This window comes from Diadema antillarum, unplaced genomic scaffold (genome assembly GCF_040938485.1).
Source record: "Diadema antillarum isolate AM-2024a unplaced genomic scaffold, OU_Dant_1.0 scf00000163, whole genome shotgun sequence".
Classification (NCBI taxonomy): Eukaryota; Metazoa; Echinodermata; class Echinoidea; order Diadematoida; family Diadematidae; genus Diadema; species Diadema antillarum.
The window spans coordinates 893,839-910,740 of NW_027271052.1; the positions used below are offsets into that span (position 1 = coordinate 893,839).

At 38.9% G+C, this 16,902-nt stretch overlaps 1 protein-coding gene across 1 annotated transcript in view; it reads right to left on the bottom strand.

Annotated features, from left to right (window-relative positions):
- Positions 1 to 14,396, bottom strand: part of LOC139722341 (epithelial sodium channel subunit alpha-like) — a 31,299-nt gene extending 16,903 nt beyond the window's left edge. The window contains exons 1-4 of the mRNA XM_071633650.1: positions 14,389 to 14,396; positions 12,458 to 12,972; positions 11,767 to 12,367; positions 10,746 to 10,852 (exon numbers count right to left, since the gene is read on the bottom strand). Coding sequence (XP_071489751.1) covers positions 10,746 to 10,852; positions 11,767 to 12,367; positions 12,458 to 12,972; positions 14,389 to 14,396 — 1,231 coding nt within the window. The remainder of the gene's footprint in view (positions 1 to 10,745; positions 10,853 to 11,766; positions 12,368 to 12,457; positions 12,973 to 14,388) is intronic.
- Positions 14,397 to 16,902: the final 2,506 nt, after the last annotated feature.

Below are 16,902 nucleotides of genomic sequence, written 5' to 3' on the forward strand. Positions count from 1 at the left end.
TCTCGCTGGTAGGAATTTTCCGGTGCCAATCACCCACTTGAAATCAAGAGCGTTGGCATTACACTAAACATGCACAGTTAATGAACTCATATATATAGATATACAAGGTAATACATTCCAATCACATGGACTATATTTATGGTACTCCCTCCGAGAAAAACAAACAGCGCTTCCAGAATATGAACGCTCTACATGTAGGCGTACACCGTGTCTCCTTTGTTGAACCAGTTGATAATAATATCGATAATAATAACAGTGGAGGTTTATAAAGTTCTCATTCTGCCTAGAAAGATAATCATGGCGCAGAAACAGATGGAAATAGAAAATGAATAGTGCAACGGCGACTTATACGTGTATTTGTCGAAGACGGGCAGAATATAATTCCTATACTGTGTAAGTCCCAAAATAAAGTCCCGCTATAATTATGTTAAAGTTCATTGCCGAAGGATGCCGAGGGTCAGAGAGAAATTACAGTAATCAAGCAGAAATCATGGTTAATGAAGTTTATTATGGAGAATCACTCGAACACATTTATACAGGGATGGATTTTGAGAATGTCTCGCCCGGCATGAGAGGTGCGATGCGGTGAAGGATTTGTAACTAACCAATGCAATAAGCTAACGTGACTGGAGACAGCTTCTGGACTGGCTGACTCTTTGTCTCTTTCGTTGGTTACTCTCTCGCTGTTCAAACACGGGTTTTACTCTTAGATGACAAACTCTTCACTCCATCTCCGCTAGGTCAATTCTTTTTAAGATAAGCACAAAGTCTGGCTTATATACCCCTTTCAAACAAGCTCCTCGAGAGATAGAGAGGACCAGTCATGAAGGTCACGAGAATGACGTTAACCGCGCTGCGGAGTATTAAGGAGAAGGACGTCTTTGAGCACATAGATGAGGAGCTCAAAGTCATAGGCAAGGTGAGGATACAAGGACAGGAGAAAGTCAAGATAAGAAGCAAGCAGAAAGGGCTGAAGGACAGTGAGAGTCAAGGGCAAAGGGAGCAAGCACAGAGGGCTGAAGGACAGTGAGAGTCAAGGACGTAGGGAGCAAGCTGAAAGGCTGAAGGGCAGTGAGAGGCAAGGGCGAAGGGTAAGGGCAAGGACTCTGAAAGTCAAGACAAAGTTGAACTTAGGAGAGCAAGGCAAGAATTCTGAAAAAAAGCAAAGTCAAAGTGAGAGGGGACAAAGTGAAAGTACTGAAGTAAGAGCAAGGTTAAAGTGGTGAGAGCATAGAATAGACTTGTGAAGGTCAGAAGAACAAAGCAAGATGAACAAAGAGAGAACTCCGCTGTATGTAAAGCAATTGGGATTGGACTAGCTAAACTAGTAATTTGCAATAGTGTTAGCGAGACATCCTTTACATAGATTTGTACAATAATCATGAAAGCAATGAAAAACATGTAATGCTATATACATAATGTTACATCAAATATCTCAACGAAAATGGGTGACAATAGGAAAATTCATTTCATTTCATTCCTTTTTTAAGCACGGCGCATACGTCTGGAGACTGTTCTTCCGTGCGGATAAAATACAACATTAATGTATCAAAATGAAAACAAAACCCATACATAAAAACAAAACAAAACAAAGAAAACAGACAAACATGGTGATGAAACTTCTGTACACATCTAGACAAAAACAGACATGATAAATCAAGGATATCCATATAATTACTACACAAGTGCAGCGCCGTAGTTTGGAACGAAAGAGACGAAAACAAAGGAGAGTTCAGGAGAGAGAGGAGCAAAGAAAATAGAACATAAGAATAAACAAACAATAGACAAACAAACAAAACACATGTATGAATAACTCTCAATGTAGATTAATGAGGTATGTTTTAAGGTTCAGTTTGAGAACATCGCGATAGAATGTGTTTGTCGTAGAGTTATGATGGGAAGATTATTCCATAGCTTTGGGCCAATGTATGCGAAAACACGATCTCCCATATATGAGATCCTAGATATGCGTTAAGTTTGTGATGGTTGGTAAAAATGAAAGGTATTTCAAGATACAAGCAGGGCAAGTCCGTGTAACGTACGGTAGACAAAGAGAAGAATACTAAAGGTAATAAGCTTGTTGGTTTTTGTAGTGGCAGGCTTTCCCTACGTATACAGGTAATCTACCAGTGCAATTCTAGAAACCTTGTTATTTGCATATTTCTTTTTGTAAAAAGTTATAAAACAAAACAAAAAAAAATGGCTGAAATCCAGACGAGACGAAATGAAAGCGTGTACCAATTTTCTGCAGCTGATCTTCTTAGCTATTTTCGAAGTGAGCCCAGGTTACGCAAAAGAAATCTTAAAGATTGGGATAAGTTGTTGTTGTTGTTGTTGTTGTTTTGTGTTTAGTGGCGTTTTCCATTCTCTTTAGAATATTTACGCCAAACACTTATCTATAAATTTCTTTTCCTTTTATCATTTTTTTTTCCAAAAAGAATATTGTAATGAGTATCCTTGGTCAGCTGTCGGTACGTCTATTTGCCTGCTTAAAATATCATATCTTCTGGCCAATCCGGCTCATTGTCTCGAGCAGACTTCTCAGCCGTTAAAACGGCCTAGGCCCCTCCGATATGCAGGCAGTAGAGTCCGATGCTTACCAGCACAGGAACCTCAATTGGTCCGATACAGAGCCAAACAAAACAAACAAGCAATATTAATAAATTACAAATATATATAATAATCACATATACATTCTTTAATAAAGTAAGCAATCTCTGGGCTGTGGTGCGCATGAAAAGCCTCTTCAGGGTACCTCGAGGCAGAGTTAGTGCAAACTATGTACATTCATAACATGTATGAAAGTTTATCTATCAGAAAAATCGTTGTGATCTTTTAACATATAACACGAGAGCTTTTTGGTATACTGGGTTAGTTGAAATTAGTAAGCTTTGAATGCTGTTCTCATGAATTTTTGTTTCAACTAACATCATAGCTCTGGGTATAATATATCTGGGGCAGAACATAAGAAAATGATCAACTGTTTCTGGGACGTTACAATATTCACACATACCCGACACATGTTGGTTTATATGAAACGAATTGTCATTTAAACCTAAGTTCCCCATCCTAAGGCGATGTAGGATTGTCTCAGCTCTTCTGTCATTCAAGGTGCATAAATAGGTCTGAGAAACATTTCGTTGAACATATTTCAGGGGGGAGTTTGTCTCCTCCCATTTAATTTGCCATTTTGTCATATAACACCTTTTCAGTTTTTTATTAAATTCATATTTATTCAACTTGTTATTCACTTGTATGGAAACATTTTGTAAAGCCTTTTTTGCTGCTTTATCTGCCACTTCATTTCCTGTTAATCCACAGTGTCCAGGAATCCATTCCAAACTCACTAATATTCCCTTAAAGTATAGATTTGTACAGAAACTTAGAATTTCTGTAACAAAAGTTTCTTCTCTTTGAGATCGAATGGCTTCAAGGGCACTGAGTGAGTCACTAAAAATAACTACTCCTGTTTGAAGTGGTGGTAGTTGATCAATCCAATACAAAGCTAACGTGATAGCCGCCAATTCGGCTCTATAAACAGATGTTTGGTTCTGCATTCTTTTACTCTGAACACATTTATACACTGGCACATAAAATGAAGAGGCTACCTTGCCTTCAAGTGATTTGGAGCCATCTGTATATACATGTAAATAGTTTTGCCATTTGTTATACATCACTTCTAAGGAGGCCTGTTTTTGGAAGGCTGTGTTGTCAGTCTTTGACACACACTCTTTTAATTGTGTCGATACACACGGAGGCTTCCACATCCAGAAAGGCACGTTGGGAGGTTTTACACACAATTCAACATGAAATGGATCTAAAAATTCAAATGAGTTTAGAGTCCTTTGTCCGAAAGGTTCTTTTGAAGCAGTGTTTTTACAAAATTCAAATTGCCAACAATTCTTAAGCCCTTCTTTCATAGGATGATTGGGAGTACTCTCAATACGTGCTTTCAGTCTAGCCGAGAGCATCTCTCGACGTAACTCTAGGGGCATTTCTCCGAATTCCACTTGGAGGGTTCTTAGGGCTGTCCCTTTTTTTGCGTTTGCACAAATAGTTAAAGCCTGATATTGTATGGAGTTTAAAACATTCTTGACACTCATAGTAGCAGAATCATAAGCCTCACAAGCATAATCTATTATGGAGCGTATTAAAGATCTGTATACGCCTAACAATTCTTGTATGCTTTGACAAAAATTTGTATGAGCTAAAACTTTCAGTATATTCAACCTTTTCTTACATCGCAGAACTACGTCTTGCAAGTGTGGTCTCCAAGTCATCCTCCTATCAAATATCACTCCTAAATATCTATACTGAGGAGCAAATTTCAGCTCATTTTTCTCCAACAATAGATGAACGCGCTCATCTTTGTTTCCACGAGAGAAAAGAACAGAAGTGGTCTTCAACGGTGATAATTTCAGTCCCCGTGAAGTGAACCATTCATTCAAAACGTCTAAGTATGTTTGAATTTGAACAGTCATTTCTCTAATATCATTTCCTGATGTCCAGATAACGCAATCATCTGCATATAACAAATTATAAACATTATTCGTTCTGCTTACAGGTACATCAGAAATCATTAGATTAAACAATATAGGGCTCAAAATACTGCCCTGCGGGAGACCGTTTTCCATATGAAAAATAACAGATTTCTCGTTTCCTATTTTGACCTGGCAAGTGCGATATAATAGAAAGTTCTTTATAAACTGTAAAATATTTCCTCCTAAACCCAAATGACTGAGTTTTACTATGAGTCCTTTTGTCCAGAGCGTATCATACGCCTTCTCCAGGTCAATGAACACTGCTAGAGACTTCACACCAGTTTCTAAATTCTTCATTATTTCATTTTCCAAATGTACGATATTATCAAGAGTGCAACGGCCTTTTCTAAAGCCATGTTGAAAATTTGCGAGCAGATCGTGTTTTTCTATAAAATATTGCAATCTGTTTTTCACCAGCGTTTCCATTATTTTCATGAAACATGACGTCAACGCTATTGGGCGGTAAGAGCACAAATGGTGTGGGTCCTTACCCTGCTTGAGGAGAGGAATCAAAATCGAGTGTTTGCATGCTTCTGGAATATCTCCAGTATCCCATATTTGGTTGTACAATTTCAGTAATATCTCCTTTTTTGACTCTGGTAAATGTTTATACACTTCATATCCTATCTTATCTTCTCCCGGTGCTGAAGCCTTTTTATCTTGCAGAACTCTTTCCAATTCACTCATCACAAAAGGCTCGTTTAAGGCCAGTTGCAAGCCTTCCTTCTCCTGAACCTGGATCACATCAAATTCTTCCTCTATCTCTTTATAAATTTTACTTTCTGTATTCCCTTTCCCTGTATGCTTCAAATATCTTACAAATTCATTTGCTTTGTCTTTATCATCAACAATAATACGTTCACCTACATATAACACAGACATGCTATGGGTTTTATTCCGAGGAATACCGTTCATACTCTTAATGAATTTCCACAACGCCGAAACAGACGTGGATCGATTCAGACTTGCACAAAATGCTTGCCAAAATCTGGTTCTTGCCTGCCGTATCGTTCGCTGCGTTTCTGCTTTCTTCTTTTTGTACCTGTACAAATTTTCCTCAGACCAACACCTAGAGAGTCTATTTTTCAATCTATTCCTTTCTTTAATTTTCAAAGAACATTCTTTTGTCCACCAAGGCTGTGACTTTTGGTATCTATTTTTTCTTCTTTTAACTCCAACTGTATCTTCAGGTACCTCTGTAATGTGTGACATAAACATCTCATAAAACATTTTAGTATCCACGTTAATATTATCTATATTCATAACATTCTCACACAATTGAGCAAATTTTTGCCAATCCATATTTTTTAGATTCCAACCATTGCTTTCATTACTCATTTCTCGGAGGAGAGACTTTCCTCCCACACACAACTCAATACAAACAGGAAAATGATCGCTGCCTAGTTTGTCTGGCTTAACATTCCAAGTGCACTTACTTGCTAACTGAGATGAAATCAGAGACAGATCCAAACAAGATATTTTTCCTGAATGGGGGTCAAGTCTCGTGCCAGATCCGTCATTTAATATGACTAGATCATTTTGTAAAACAAATTCCTCAATCAATTTACCATTTCTATCCAGTTTATCACTACCCCAAAGGGGGTTATGAGAATTAAAATCACCTACAATCAATAATTTTGCAGGATCTTTAGCTTTACTTATAAATAAATCTACAGCCTCACAGCGTATCTCTCTGCAAGGGTTATAATAATTAACTACTGTGAGGAAAAACTTACCCCAAAAAATATCAATCACTTGCAATTCAACTTCAGACTCGCCGCCTTTATAATCGTAATATACAGAGTCATGTACATAGAAACAACACCCTCCTCTACTTTGTGTTGTTCTATTTTTAAACAAACAAGTATAATTTGGAATCTGCAAAACATTATCACTGTCAAACCAAGTCTCCTGTACACATATCAAATGTACAATATCAGATTTATTTGTACTTAAAAATTGTATCAATTCTTGTCCGTGTCCACTCATTCCCTGAGCATTCCATTGGAGAACGAGGAAGACCGACATAAAATTAACAAGTTTCCCCAACATCAGCTGTCTTGTCCAAGAAGTTTACCGGCTGCTGCATTTATCAGGAGGCGAATTTCATCCTCTGATTTGTCTTTCATGAGATTCATGATCAAAATAACAATGAAGTTGATGAGCTCATTGTCTGTAGCCTGAGCTACAAAGTTTACACCTAACCTGTTTTTGGCAGGTCCCTCTCTTTCTTGGGGTAGCTTTTGCATGTTTTGCTGGGGCTGAGCTTGGTTTTTGCCTTGGTTGGGAATCAACGAAAAGGACCGTGTAGCTTTTGATGGGGGGTTGTTCACTTCAGCTGAATGTGGGGTATGACTCACGGGTTGGCTTGCCCGAGGGGTACCATGCTTCATTTCTTCAGGGCTCTCTTTAGTTTCTTTCACTGCAGGCTGAGGTATGGGTCGTGTCTCTACTGCAACATTCGGCCTTTGCTCATGTTCTTGCCATAAGCATATGAAATATTATGGTCTTTAAATGATAGATTTGCATCAAAGACACCACCAAGATCTCGTACTTTGTTCCAAAGCATATAATGCTACTGCTACCACTTCTAACATGACATGTATCAGATTTAACTTTGGACAGCATTTGTGTGAAGCCTATTAAAATAGATTCAGACTTTCTGTCATTAAATTTCAATGTGTGCCCTTTTTTTCTTTTTTCTTGGGGGGGGGGGGGGTGGGGACTCTTTATTTTGTGAGTGGGTGTTTGTCGTTGTTGCTTTTTTTTTCTTTTCCAAATTCACAATAGCACATAATGATTATGATGCTTCGGAAAAGGGAGCATGCACGCAGTCAGAAATATGCAGAGGATCATTCCACCAAGTAATAGAGCCCAAATCAAAGTGTACATGCCGCACGAGTTATTTTGTTAATTTCAAGCCAGCACGCAAGGTCAATAAACACACACACACACACACACACACACACACACACACACACACACACACACACATACATACATACGCACATACAAAAAAAAAGTTGTGGCGGTAATGTACAGAAGAGGGGCTAACAGGGGTAAAAGTCTTGCTTTATAATTTGAATACGACTGCATACTATAGTGTCATGAGGAGAGACAGATAAATGGATAGAGAGAGAAAGGGAGATAGAGAAAAAAAAGAGACAGTCTATTGTTGAAGCCCTTCTTCTACATGGTTTAATTCGGAGGAATAAAATGCATACGTTATAAGGAGCGTCTATTTGCGTTTGTACGACCGCCCATGCCGATTAGTGTTAATAGCGAACGGATATACATTACAAGTCTGGGCACCGCGTTGACGAGCATACTCAAACTGGCCGTACCAACTGAACAAGAAAGCTATGTTGGCTTGAATTTGAACTTCAGTAATGAAAGTCATTGTGTCTTTTCAATTCTTCAATACATGTGACATTTTCGTGTCATCTAGTATGACAGTGTATTACACAATTTCGAAATAACGTGGCGACACTCTTTTACCGGCATTGGCAGGCCCTATATGAACCGCTGTCTACAGAATTTTGTGAAGCTTTCATAAGGATTATGCCGACACCTTTGTCATTTTACGTAGTGTAAACCAAGTTTCGCTTATTTGCAGGTACGCAATGTTACCATAAATGTTGTAGGTAAATGCCTTCTGTCCACACGGATCTTTTAATCAGGTGTGAAGGAAACGACTGTCTATATGGCACGGGCTGTTCAAACTATGAAATCGAGAAATTTCAAGTCACTATTCCAGAAATGTCTATGGGTGGGTTCCTTCAAGATGGTTGCACATTGTATTTACAGTTTTCACATCTCATCCAAAACATGAAACTTTCCTGACCTTGGACACACAGTCATTGTAACAGACACCTATCAAGGTAATAAATCGCAACTGATTGACGAATTGCCTTACATCGATTCAAAAAAGAGAAAGAAAAGAACACACACTGATCACGTCAGTGCTTATTAATGTCGATGTGAGGCAATTTTCACTCGGCTGTAATAAAAAAAAACTCTACGCAAGAGCTTCATCAATTTGAATAGGTAAAAATGTTGTCATTGATTTGAAATGACAGTCAAACATCTAGCTTTGAATGTGTTGAATGTCACTACTATTACACAGCATAATGGAACAGTAGAGGCTACAAAAAAGGAATGCATTTCAAATTTAATGTGAAATATTTCATTCCAAATCTAACAAAGAAGATTCACTAGCTATGAAGCGCGATAGAGAAAGAAATTATATTCAATTAAATCACGAATGTCATTAGGTTGTATCGACGTCTTTCCGGCTGAAGTTTTAGCAATCATAATTTCACCTTAATTAGCAGGTAGCAGTATAGAATCTCTGTGATCATGATTATGAAAGGATTGAATAGCAGACCATTAGGGTGGGATTTCACGGAGCACGCGAACGATTTGCGAAGGACGCGAATGACAAAATCCAACATTCGGAAAAGTTTTTCTCCGAATGTGTTCCGACAATGAAGCCGAAAACTATTCTTGCGCAATTTGTGCGAAGTTTCCACGACGTATGTGCGAATGTCGTGTGTATCATTGCTAAAGTACAGCATGTTACGTACACGAAGAACACGCGACGGAAATGCGAACAACGAAAAATGTTCAATAATCATAGGAGAAAATGTACCCAAGGAGAGGTGGAAGCTGTCTTGAGTTGATTTTTTTTTTTCTTTCCTCTATTTCTCCTTTCTTTTTCTCTCATTTCTCTATCGTGTGCTTGCCTACATTTTTTTTTCCTAGGACGTATCTCCACTAGTAGAGCATTTGATTTTTTTTTTGCAGTTCCTCCAACACATAATCTCTATAGTTCAAATGAAATTTTACATACTTTAGATTAATTTTAAGTATTTTCTGCGATTTTTTTTTTGTATATCAAACATTTCTTTTTCTTTGCTAGTCTTTAATTTCTTTTGTTAGTATAGTTGTTAATAATTGTTTGATGTTTAGATGTATGCTACGATTTTTATTTGTAGAAAACGTACAGGTCATACATCCCCCAAACGTGCGCTAAACGTTCGCGAGAATGTCTCAAAAGGTACGCGAACAGTTTGCGATTACGTCGTAAAATGATCGGAAAAACTTCGCAGATTTCGCGTAACATACGCGAGACATTCTCCAAAGTTTCGGAGTCTGTTTGGGGTTTCACAAACATTTTGCGAACATCGCGCGTGTCTTGCGAAGGTCTTGCGCATATGACGAGGCTTTAAAGACACTTTCGAGAACAATTCACGAGCAAATCACGACCAAGAGTGCGGAAAAGGTTCGCCAAAAATTTCAAACTTTTTTGAAATTCTCGCCGAAGTAAAAACGACATTCGCGAACAATTGACGACGCTTCCGAACCCTCACGTTCGTTTGGCGAACTTTTGCAGACTAAAATACGAATGCTGGATTTTGCCATTCGCGTCCTTCGCAAATCGTTCGCGTGCCCCGTGAAATCCCACCCTAAGCCGGCCGAATGAAGCTCATACTGCAGAGACGTAATCCATTTTGTCTTTCTGATGAGTTATTCTTTTATGATCCACTCATTAATTCATTCGCTTATCTCAGATGAACCAACTCAATGCACTATCAACTTGCACGGGCAGAGGACATTTGATTTAATGAAAGTTTAATTGGTGAAGGGTTCAATTTTGCAGAGATTTTATACATCAGATCTTAGTTCCACTAGGGCAGCATTCAATGCAGGGGGATTAACACAAATAAGCAAAAATGCTCGGGTTAAAAACAAATTTGGCCAGCAAACAGAGGAAAAGAAACATACAAAGAGGTCCAATAGATATGATAGGAAAATATATGAAAACACTTTCATGGTTTGCAATAGGGATGTAAAGAGAAAATTTGCAGTTGGCATGCTGTGCGCGAACTACTTCTGTAATCCTATTGCGGATAATAATGAACACCAAAAGCAGCTACAAAAGTAACAATACAGATGACATCACAACCAACAGTAACAATAACAGCTCGATTAATTGGGCAGTAGTTAATTAATTCATACGACGGTCGCAATGGATATTACTGAATATCTTTACAATCCCAATAATTGAAAAAGTACATTGAATAATATTCTCTCTGCACCCAGCGAAACCATTGCACCAATCTTATCATTCAGTTTTGGTCTTGTCCTATTCATGAATGAATACTTATTGTCACAGGAATCTTCTTGAGGAGATTTTCTTACCATACTGTGCACCAGTCTTCCCTGTTTTCACACTAATGGAGTTACCACGTACTTGGTTGAAGGTGAAGCAGTTACCATAGTAACGGTTCTGAAACTGAGTGAAGTCCCTGAAAAGAGATGAAAACAACTCAGTCATGTTTTGTTTATCTAGTTTTGAACAATAATTTCTTACTTAACGCACTGACTGTCGAACTTACATGAACTTTACCTCCCCTCCTTTCGCTCTTTTGTTTTACATTTACATTTTTGATCAATTCCCCTTGGTGTGCGCATGCGTGTGTTTGTGTGTGTGTGTGTGTGTGTGTAAGTGTGTGTCTGTTTGTGTGTCTATGTCTGTGTCTGTGTGATTTTACGCAGCTAAATGATTGGGGTTTTTCAATTGTTTTACAATATACATTTATTTTATTTCTGAGTAATCCACGTAAATACAAATGCAGTTCTTCTACTGGATTTCTCACGCCAACATAATCATTTTCTGACAATTGTACTTACATGTCATGTAAATTTGTCTGATTAGCCAATTACCCATACAACATACTAATGTTAGAAAGATAGAATATGAATGTCATAATCATCATATTTTGGTACGTTGCGCACTTGTCAGTTGTAGGCAAGATGTTAAATTTTGTTCATTATAGGTAAAATCGATGACTTCAGTTGATGTTCAGTAATTGTGGTGTATTTGAAAGATGATGATAATGATTACAAAATTGTTGATGTCATTACTCATGATTTTCCTGCTTTGTATTTACTGGATATTATTTTACACTATTCAAAGCAAGTTAAGAATTGCCTATGGCAACACTAATTTTGTTAATGTTGTTGCTATCCGTTATGCACCAGACAACACAGCTAACTCTAACTCTAACCCTAACCCTAACTAGGTACTGGGGAAAACAGATTTTATTCCTTCTATTGTTCGAATTCTTCTCTCCCAAACCTGCTAGAAGCGAGATTTCTGGTTTTCGTTTAACTCTATTGACCGAAATGCATGTATGTAGCTTTAATAAAAGAAACTTACGTGTAGTTGCAATCCCGCCTATCGAAGGTACATTGAAGGATGAAATCCTTCGCCTGGTGACCATAGTCCTCCAGCTCCTGTCTTGTAGGATTGACGACGTCCAGGAGGTCACTGAAGTCGTCTGCTCTGGACCTTTCGTAGAAACCTTCCCAGTCATTCTCGCTATCGACGTCCCAGTCGTTGGACTCGTACTCGAATTCATCGTCTTCCCAGTCTGATTCCCACCACTCGAACTCCTCTCGGAAGTTGGAACTGACTTGCCTCTTCTTGCGAGTACCGCCTTTCATATTGAGATGTCCAGTTACAGGGTCTGGAATGACATGGTGGTCAGATCGACGCCTTCTGCGTTTGGCAGTTTCGGGGGATGAAGGTGGGCTCTCAGAGGCTTCCGAGGAACCGGGGACTTCTGACCTGGCTGCACCGGCGTCACTTGGTTCATCCGACTCTACGATCTCAGATATGCTGGTTACGTACAAATCAGTCCCAGTCTCTGGTGGAATGTCTTGGCTGGTAGCATCCGAGGCGGAGTCGGTTGTCGCCTCGGCGACTTCCATATCGGGAGGAAGGGATGGATCACCGTCTTGTGACTCCTGCAGGCTTGCTGGGGATGGGCCTTCGTAATCACTTGTAGGATGTGAGTTGACGTTATCCTCACCCTCCCCCGAAGCTGTCTGAGAAGATTCGGTGACACCAGACCCTGCCTGCTGCCGTCCTAGAGCTTCCGAGGAGGAGTCGTACTTCCTCCACCATTCCGACTCCCATTCAAACCACCACGAGTAATCATCATCACCTCCCGTCACTCCGCCATCGACTTCGATGAGGCTTTCAAACCGGGTGCCGACCAAAGCAGATCTCCGCATGCGATTCATGTTGCAGACGGTGACGGCGGGAAAATCGAGTTCCGTCTTGGTGATGAGATCGATCTGGGTGGTGTAAGGATGATGGGAAAAGTCAATGAACAGAAGGCTACCTTGCCAAAGGAATGCCCCCAGGGCAGCAAGGGTCAGCGTACTCCACAATAGTTTGGACAGGGTCGACTTCCCCGTGATGATTCGAGGAACACCGTGGGCGGTGGTCACGTTACTGAATTCCAGCAGGAGGGCATTGAGGGATTCCAGGTCCTTTGCTTCAAGCTGAGAGCTGGCTATTCCTGGATGAGACAGCGAGTCCCGGTAAGACTGGGCCCACAATTCCTGTGCTTTCTGCCTAGATTGTATATGTAGATAACAAAGAGTAAAAACTGATTAGGAACACAATGGTGGTATACGACAGATCCTTGTCTAATCTGACAAATGTCTGATCACATGTCTAGATCAGATTGAATCAATCTTAAAATGGAAGAAAAATAGAAGTGCTCTCAACGTGTTTTTGGAGAGACGGCTGGACGTGTAAAACGAACGGTAAACAATCAACATCTAGCTTGCAGATATCAATTTATTTTTCACGAAGGGGAAATTACTCTAACACGCAGCATTTCTGACGTATCATCATGACGGACGATTGAAGTTTCCCTGCTAAAGTTGACCCAATAGAATGGCTGATTGTTTTCGGTTTGTACTTGGTATAGGAAGTCTGTTCCTTAGCTCCTTAAAGTGTCGTATTTCCTGAGTGGTCTTTCATATATTTTGCAAATCTTGATTGCTTTAACCATGTCGTAATTTAAGTATTATTTGAATATCATGTCACATGATGTATTTTCTCTTTTTTTTAATGATATGACGTTCAACATGTGTCCATGACTCTCAGTAGTGACATCCGTATCATAACGTCCACAAATCGGAATACCTGCCTCTGGCGAGATCCATGCAAATGTTTTGCTGAATTGTTATTAGTTTTTGCTCACTGAATAGATGCTATGAATATTTTCCTACCGTTCCGGGTAAAGTTTGTTGTTTGATCAAGAATTGCTAATGCACAATTTCATTTCATCATATCAACATTATTTACGAAGACATCATGTTGCTTCAAGAATTCTTATATTATCATTATCATTATCATTACATTATCATGATTATGCCATTATGTAGTCATTTAAGTGATAATAGTCTTTAGTCGTTGGTAGTAGTGACTGTGGTTTTTTACGGTAGGCAGCACAATCGTGGTGCGGTTGTAACTGAAGTCGAAAAAAAGATCGTGAAGCAACGAGAAAAATGGCGGCCTTACTATGCAGATCATTGATAATAACTATGTCAGGATGACAGTATCAGAAATTAATTAGATAATGATAATTTCTAAGCACAATGTACTTTGACAACAGTAACAGCTAATCTATGCCAGTAATATTAGGATGACATCAATAATCAGATTTATGCAATCATAATGATATTCTTGATTAGTACTGATAAAGACTGTAGCGATGAACATGACTTTTTTAGATGACAAAATGACTTTCGAAACAAGGAACTACCTAGCGCAGTATATTCCCTTGTCTATAGCAAATGACAACTAACATTTGAGAGGTTTGTGTCAATACACTGTCAAAACCTAATACCATGATGATAGATGATATAGACAGTAAACCGATGAATACAGTACTTGATTAGGGTTAAAAAAAACACTCTTAGACAAAGATGAGACACAATGTGAGTGAGAAAATGTTCTGAAAGATAAGTGGGTACTTACTTCTCCATTGTCTACTTCACTGAAGACGGTTGAAAAGTATACTGACACGAGCACTTCAGAGGTTAATGAAGTCGCTTTACAGAATCAAAGAGCGGTTTCACATCACTTAAGACCCGAAAGCGACGCATCCTCCACACACCTCTAATAATTTACTTGTCAGGTCTGGCATCGGACGATTTGATTTGACCCTCTCCGTGCTTTACGTGCGCGAAAGCGCCATCAGATTTCACCTCGTGTACCACCAAGCCTGATACGACCTATATCTCCACTGATCTCGATGCGATCAATCCCGTTATCCAAAGTACTATTTACATTCTAACCAATCAAGCACCGAGTTCTATCGGTCTTGAAAATCTCTCATAATGAGATGGTCAAATTCATTCGGAAATTAATTTCGTTCCCAAATGGTCTCCCTACTGATTTTTGGTTGTTGGTTTCCTATAATCAAATACCTTAATATACGAAACGACTGTTTCACTTAAAGAAAGCAACGACAAACACTCTCGTTCATAACGTCTGAATATGAGACTACGACGGGATCGCGCAAATATTCATATCTGAATGACGCGCCTCAAATACAAAAACAACAAAAACAACAAACATTTTTTTCTTTCTTTTATATTGAATGAGAGTTTGAACACTGATGTCTATTTGATGTCATGATATGATATAATGATATTTTGAAGCATGTTATAGGCCCTAATAAGATGGACTTTTCTAAAGCAGCTTGAATGAAATAATCCACGAATCCTTTCATCGCCAGCAAGCTTGCTTTATTGGGGTTTGACGGCGAAAACAACCATCAGTGGAACAATGTTGTAGCTCATATGGAAACTCAATTATTTAGAAAGTACGTCGATTATTTTAAAGAGTGCTCCTAAAACTACACTGCTGTAAAAGCGCGAAACCTCGATTCTAATTCATTTCACATGACACGCATGAGGAGCACTCTGCTTCTATGCATGATAGCCATCTCGACACACAGGTATGTTTCATGTGATGGGGGAAACTCGACGATACGAAGAAAAACAATGTATAAAAGGCTCAATTATATGCCACAATCATCCAGCAGCATTCAGTACCTGAAATGCTTATCATCATCTTGCGAAGACAGAAACAGCTTTGAAGAGTTTCTTTATCTGATCACGGCAAAGAAAGCGAAATGGAAAACAAAATATGATACTCTTTCCCATTGTCTAATCATTTACAATTACTAAGGACATTCTATAACCCTCTAACGGCTTTTTTTAGACACGTTAGAAATGATAGATATTAGACTAGGGGCCTGTTTCAAAAAGAGTTGCGATTGATCTTGCTCTCGATTTATTGAGCGTAACTCGGTTACTCGAGCGCAAGTTTGATATTGAACGTAAGTCCTGTTTCATGAAGACACTTATGCTTGATTAAGAAATGATAATCAAGCGTAACTTTCAGTAGATTGAGCAACACTTGCAATCAATCGCAAAGTTGTTTGTGCAACCCAATTTGCGATGATAAAACTAACGCTCAATCTTTGTGAAACAGGCCCTATTAATCATATTTCAAGCAACAAGTCAATTAAGAGAAATCCAACTCTGAAAGAATATCGAACCATCCATTTAAGTGCACAGGACAGATTATATATATCATGTTATCAACAAAATACATCAATGTGTAAACGAATAGCAAGAATTAGTTCTACAAACTCATCAGCATTAAAAGGTGAAAATTGAAATTAAATGGCATCAGTCCTGAACGGAGACTATGATCCCGAAGTATCCCGAAGTATCCCAAAGTTCGGCAATGAGATATGTAGCATCATTTGTATCACCTTTACCAATCGTGGGGCCCTGCTCTTGTCCTTGATTTTAATAGTTGGAAACAAATAAAGAAGAACGATGTGTCAAGGAAGAGAGAAAATCTTGGAATACATTCCGATGTTTGTCTGTTTTGTTTTGTTTTTTGCTTTATGCAGATGGCGTTTTGAGGAAAGCTATATATTAGTTTTTAGTGATACATTGCATGCCATGGCGTTCAATCGGAAACAAGCGACACACAGAAATAATGATTATTGAGAAATTAATCAGTCCCTACATCAGTCATTATGCATGCATCAGAGATGTCCCTGGTACCTTGTGTCATAACATTACTACATCACAAGCTTATCCTGTGTAATACACGATTGCGTAGAAAAGGGTATTTCGTCCATATTAGGAAGTCACTCTTGGTGACACAGTCTCTTTCGGAGCTTTGCTTTTTTTTTATTGATCCCCTTCAGTTTTTATTCATGGGTGTGTTAACTAAGGTTTCCGATTGGTGATCCATTAGTTGTGCTAACACGAGCAAAGATTAAAGAGACGCACGAATTCCACACACCACGATGCATTTTTGATTGCTGAACCCTGCATGATACCTGGCTAATACACTCGCATTAAAGGGGGCTTTTAATTTTCGTCCGCGATCGCCAATTACCCACAGAATTTGCTTTACTGTAGGAGGAACTAATTGAGGCTTTGGCGGGGATTATTACATTTC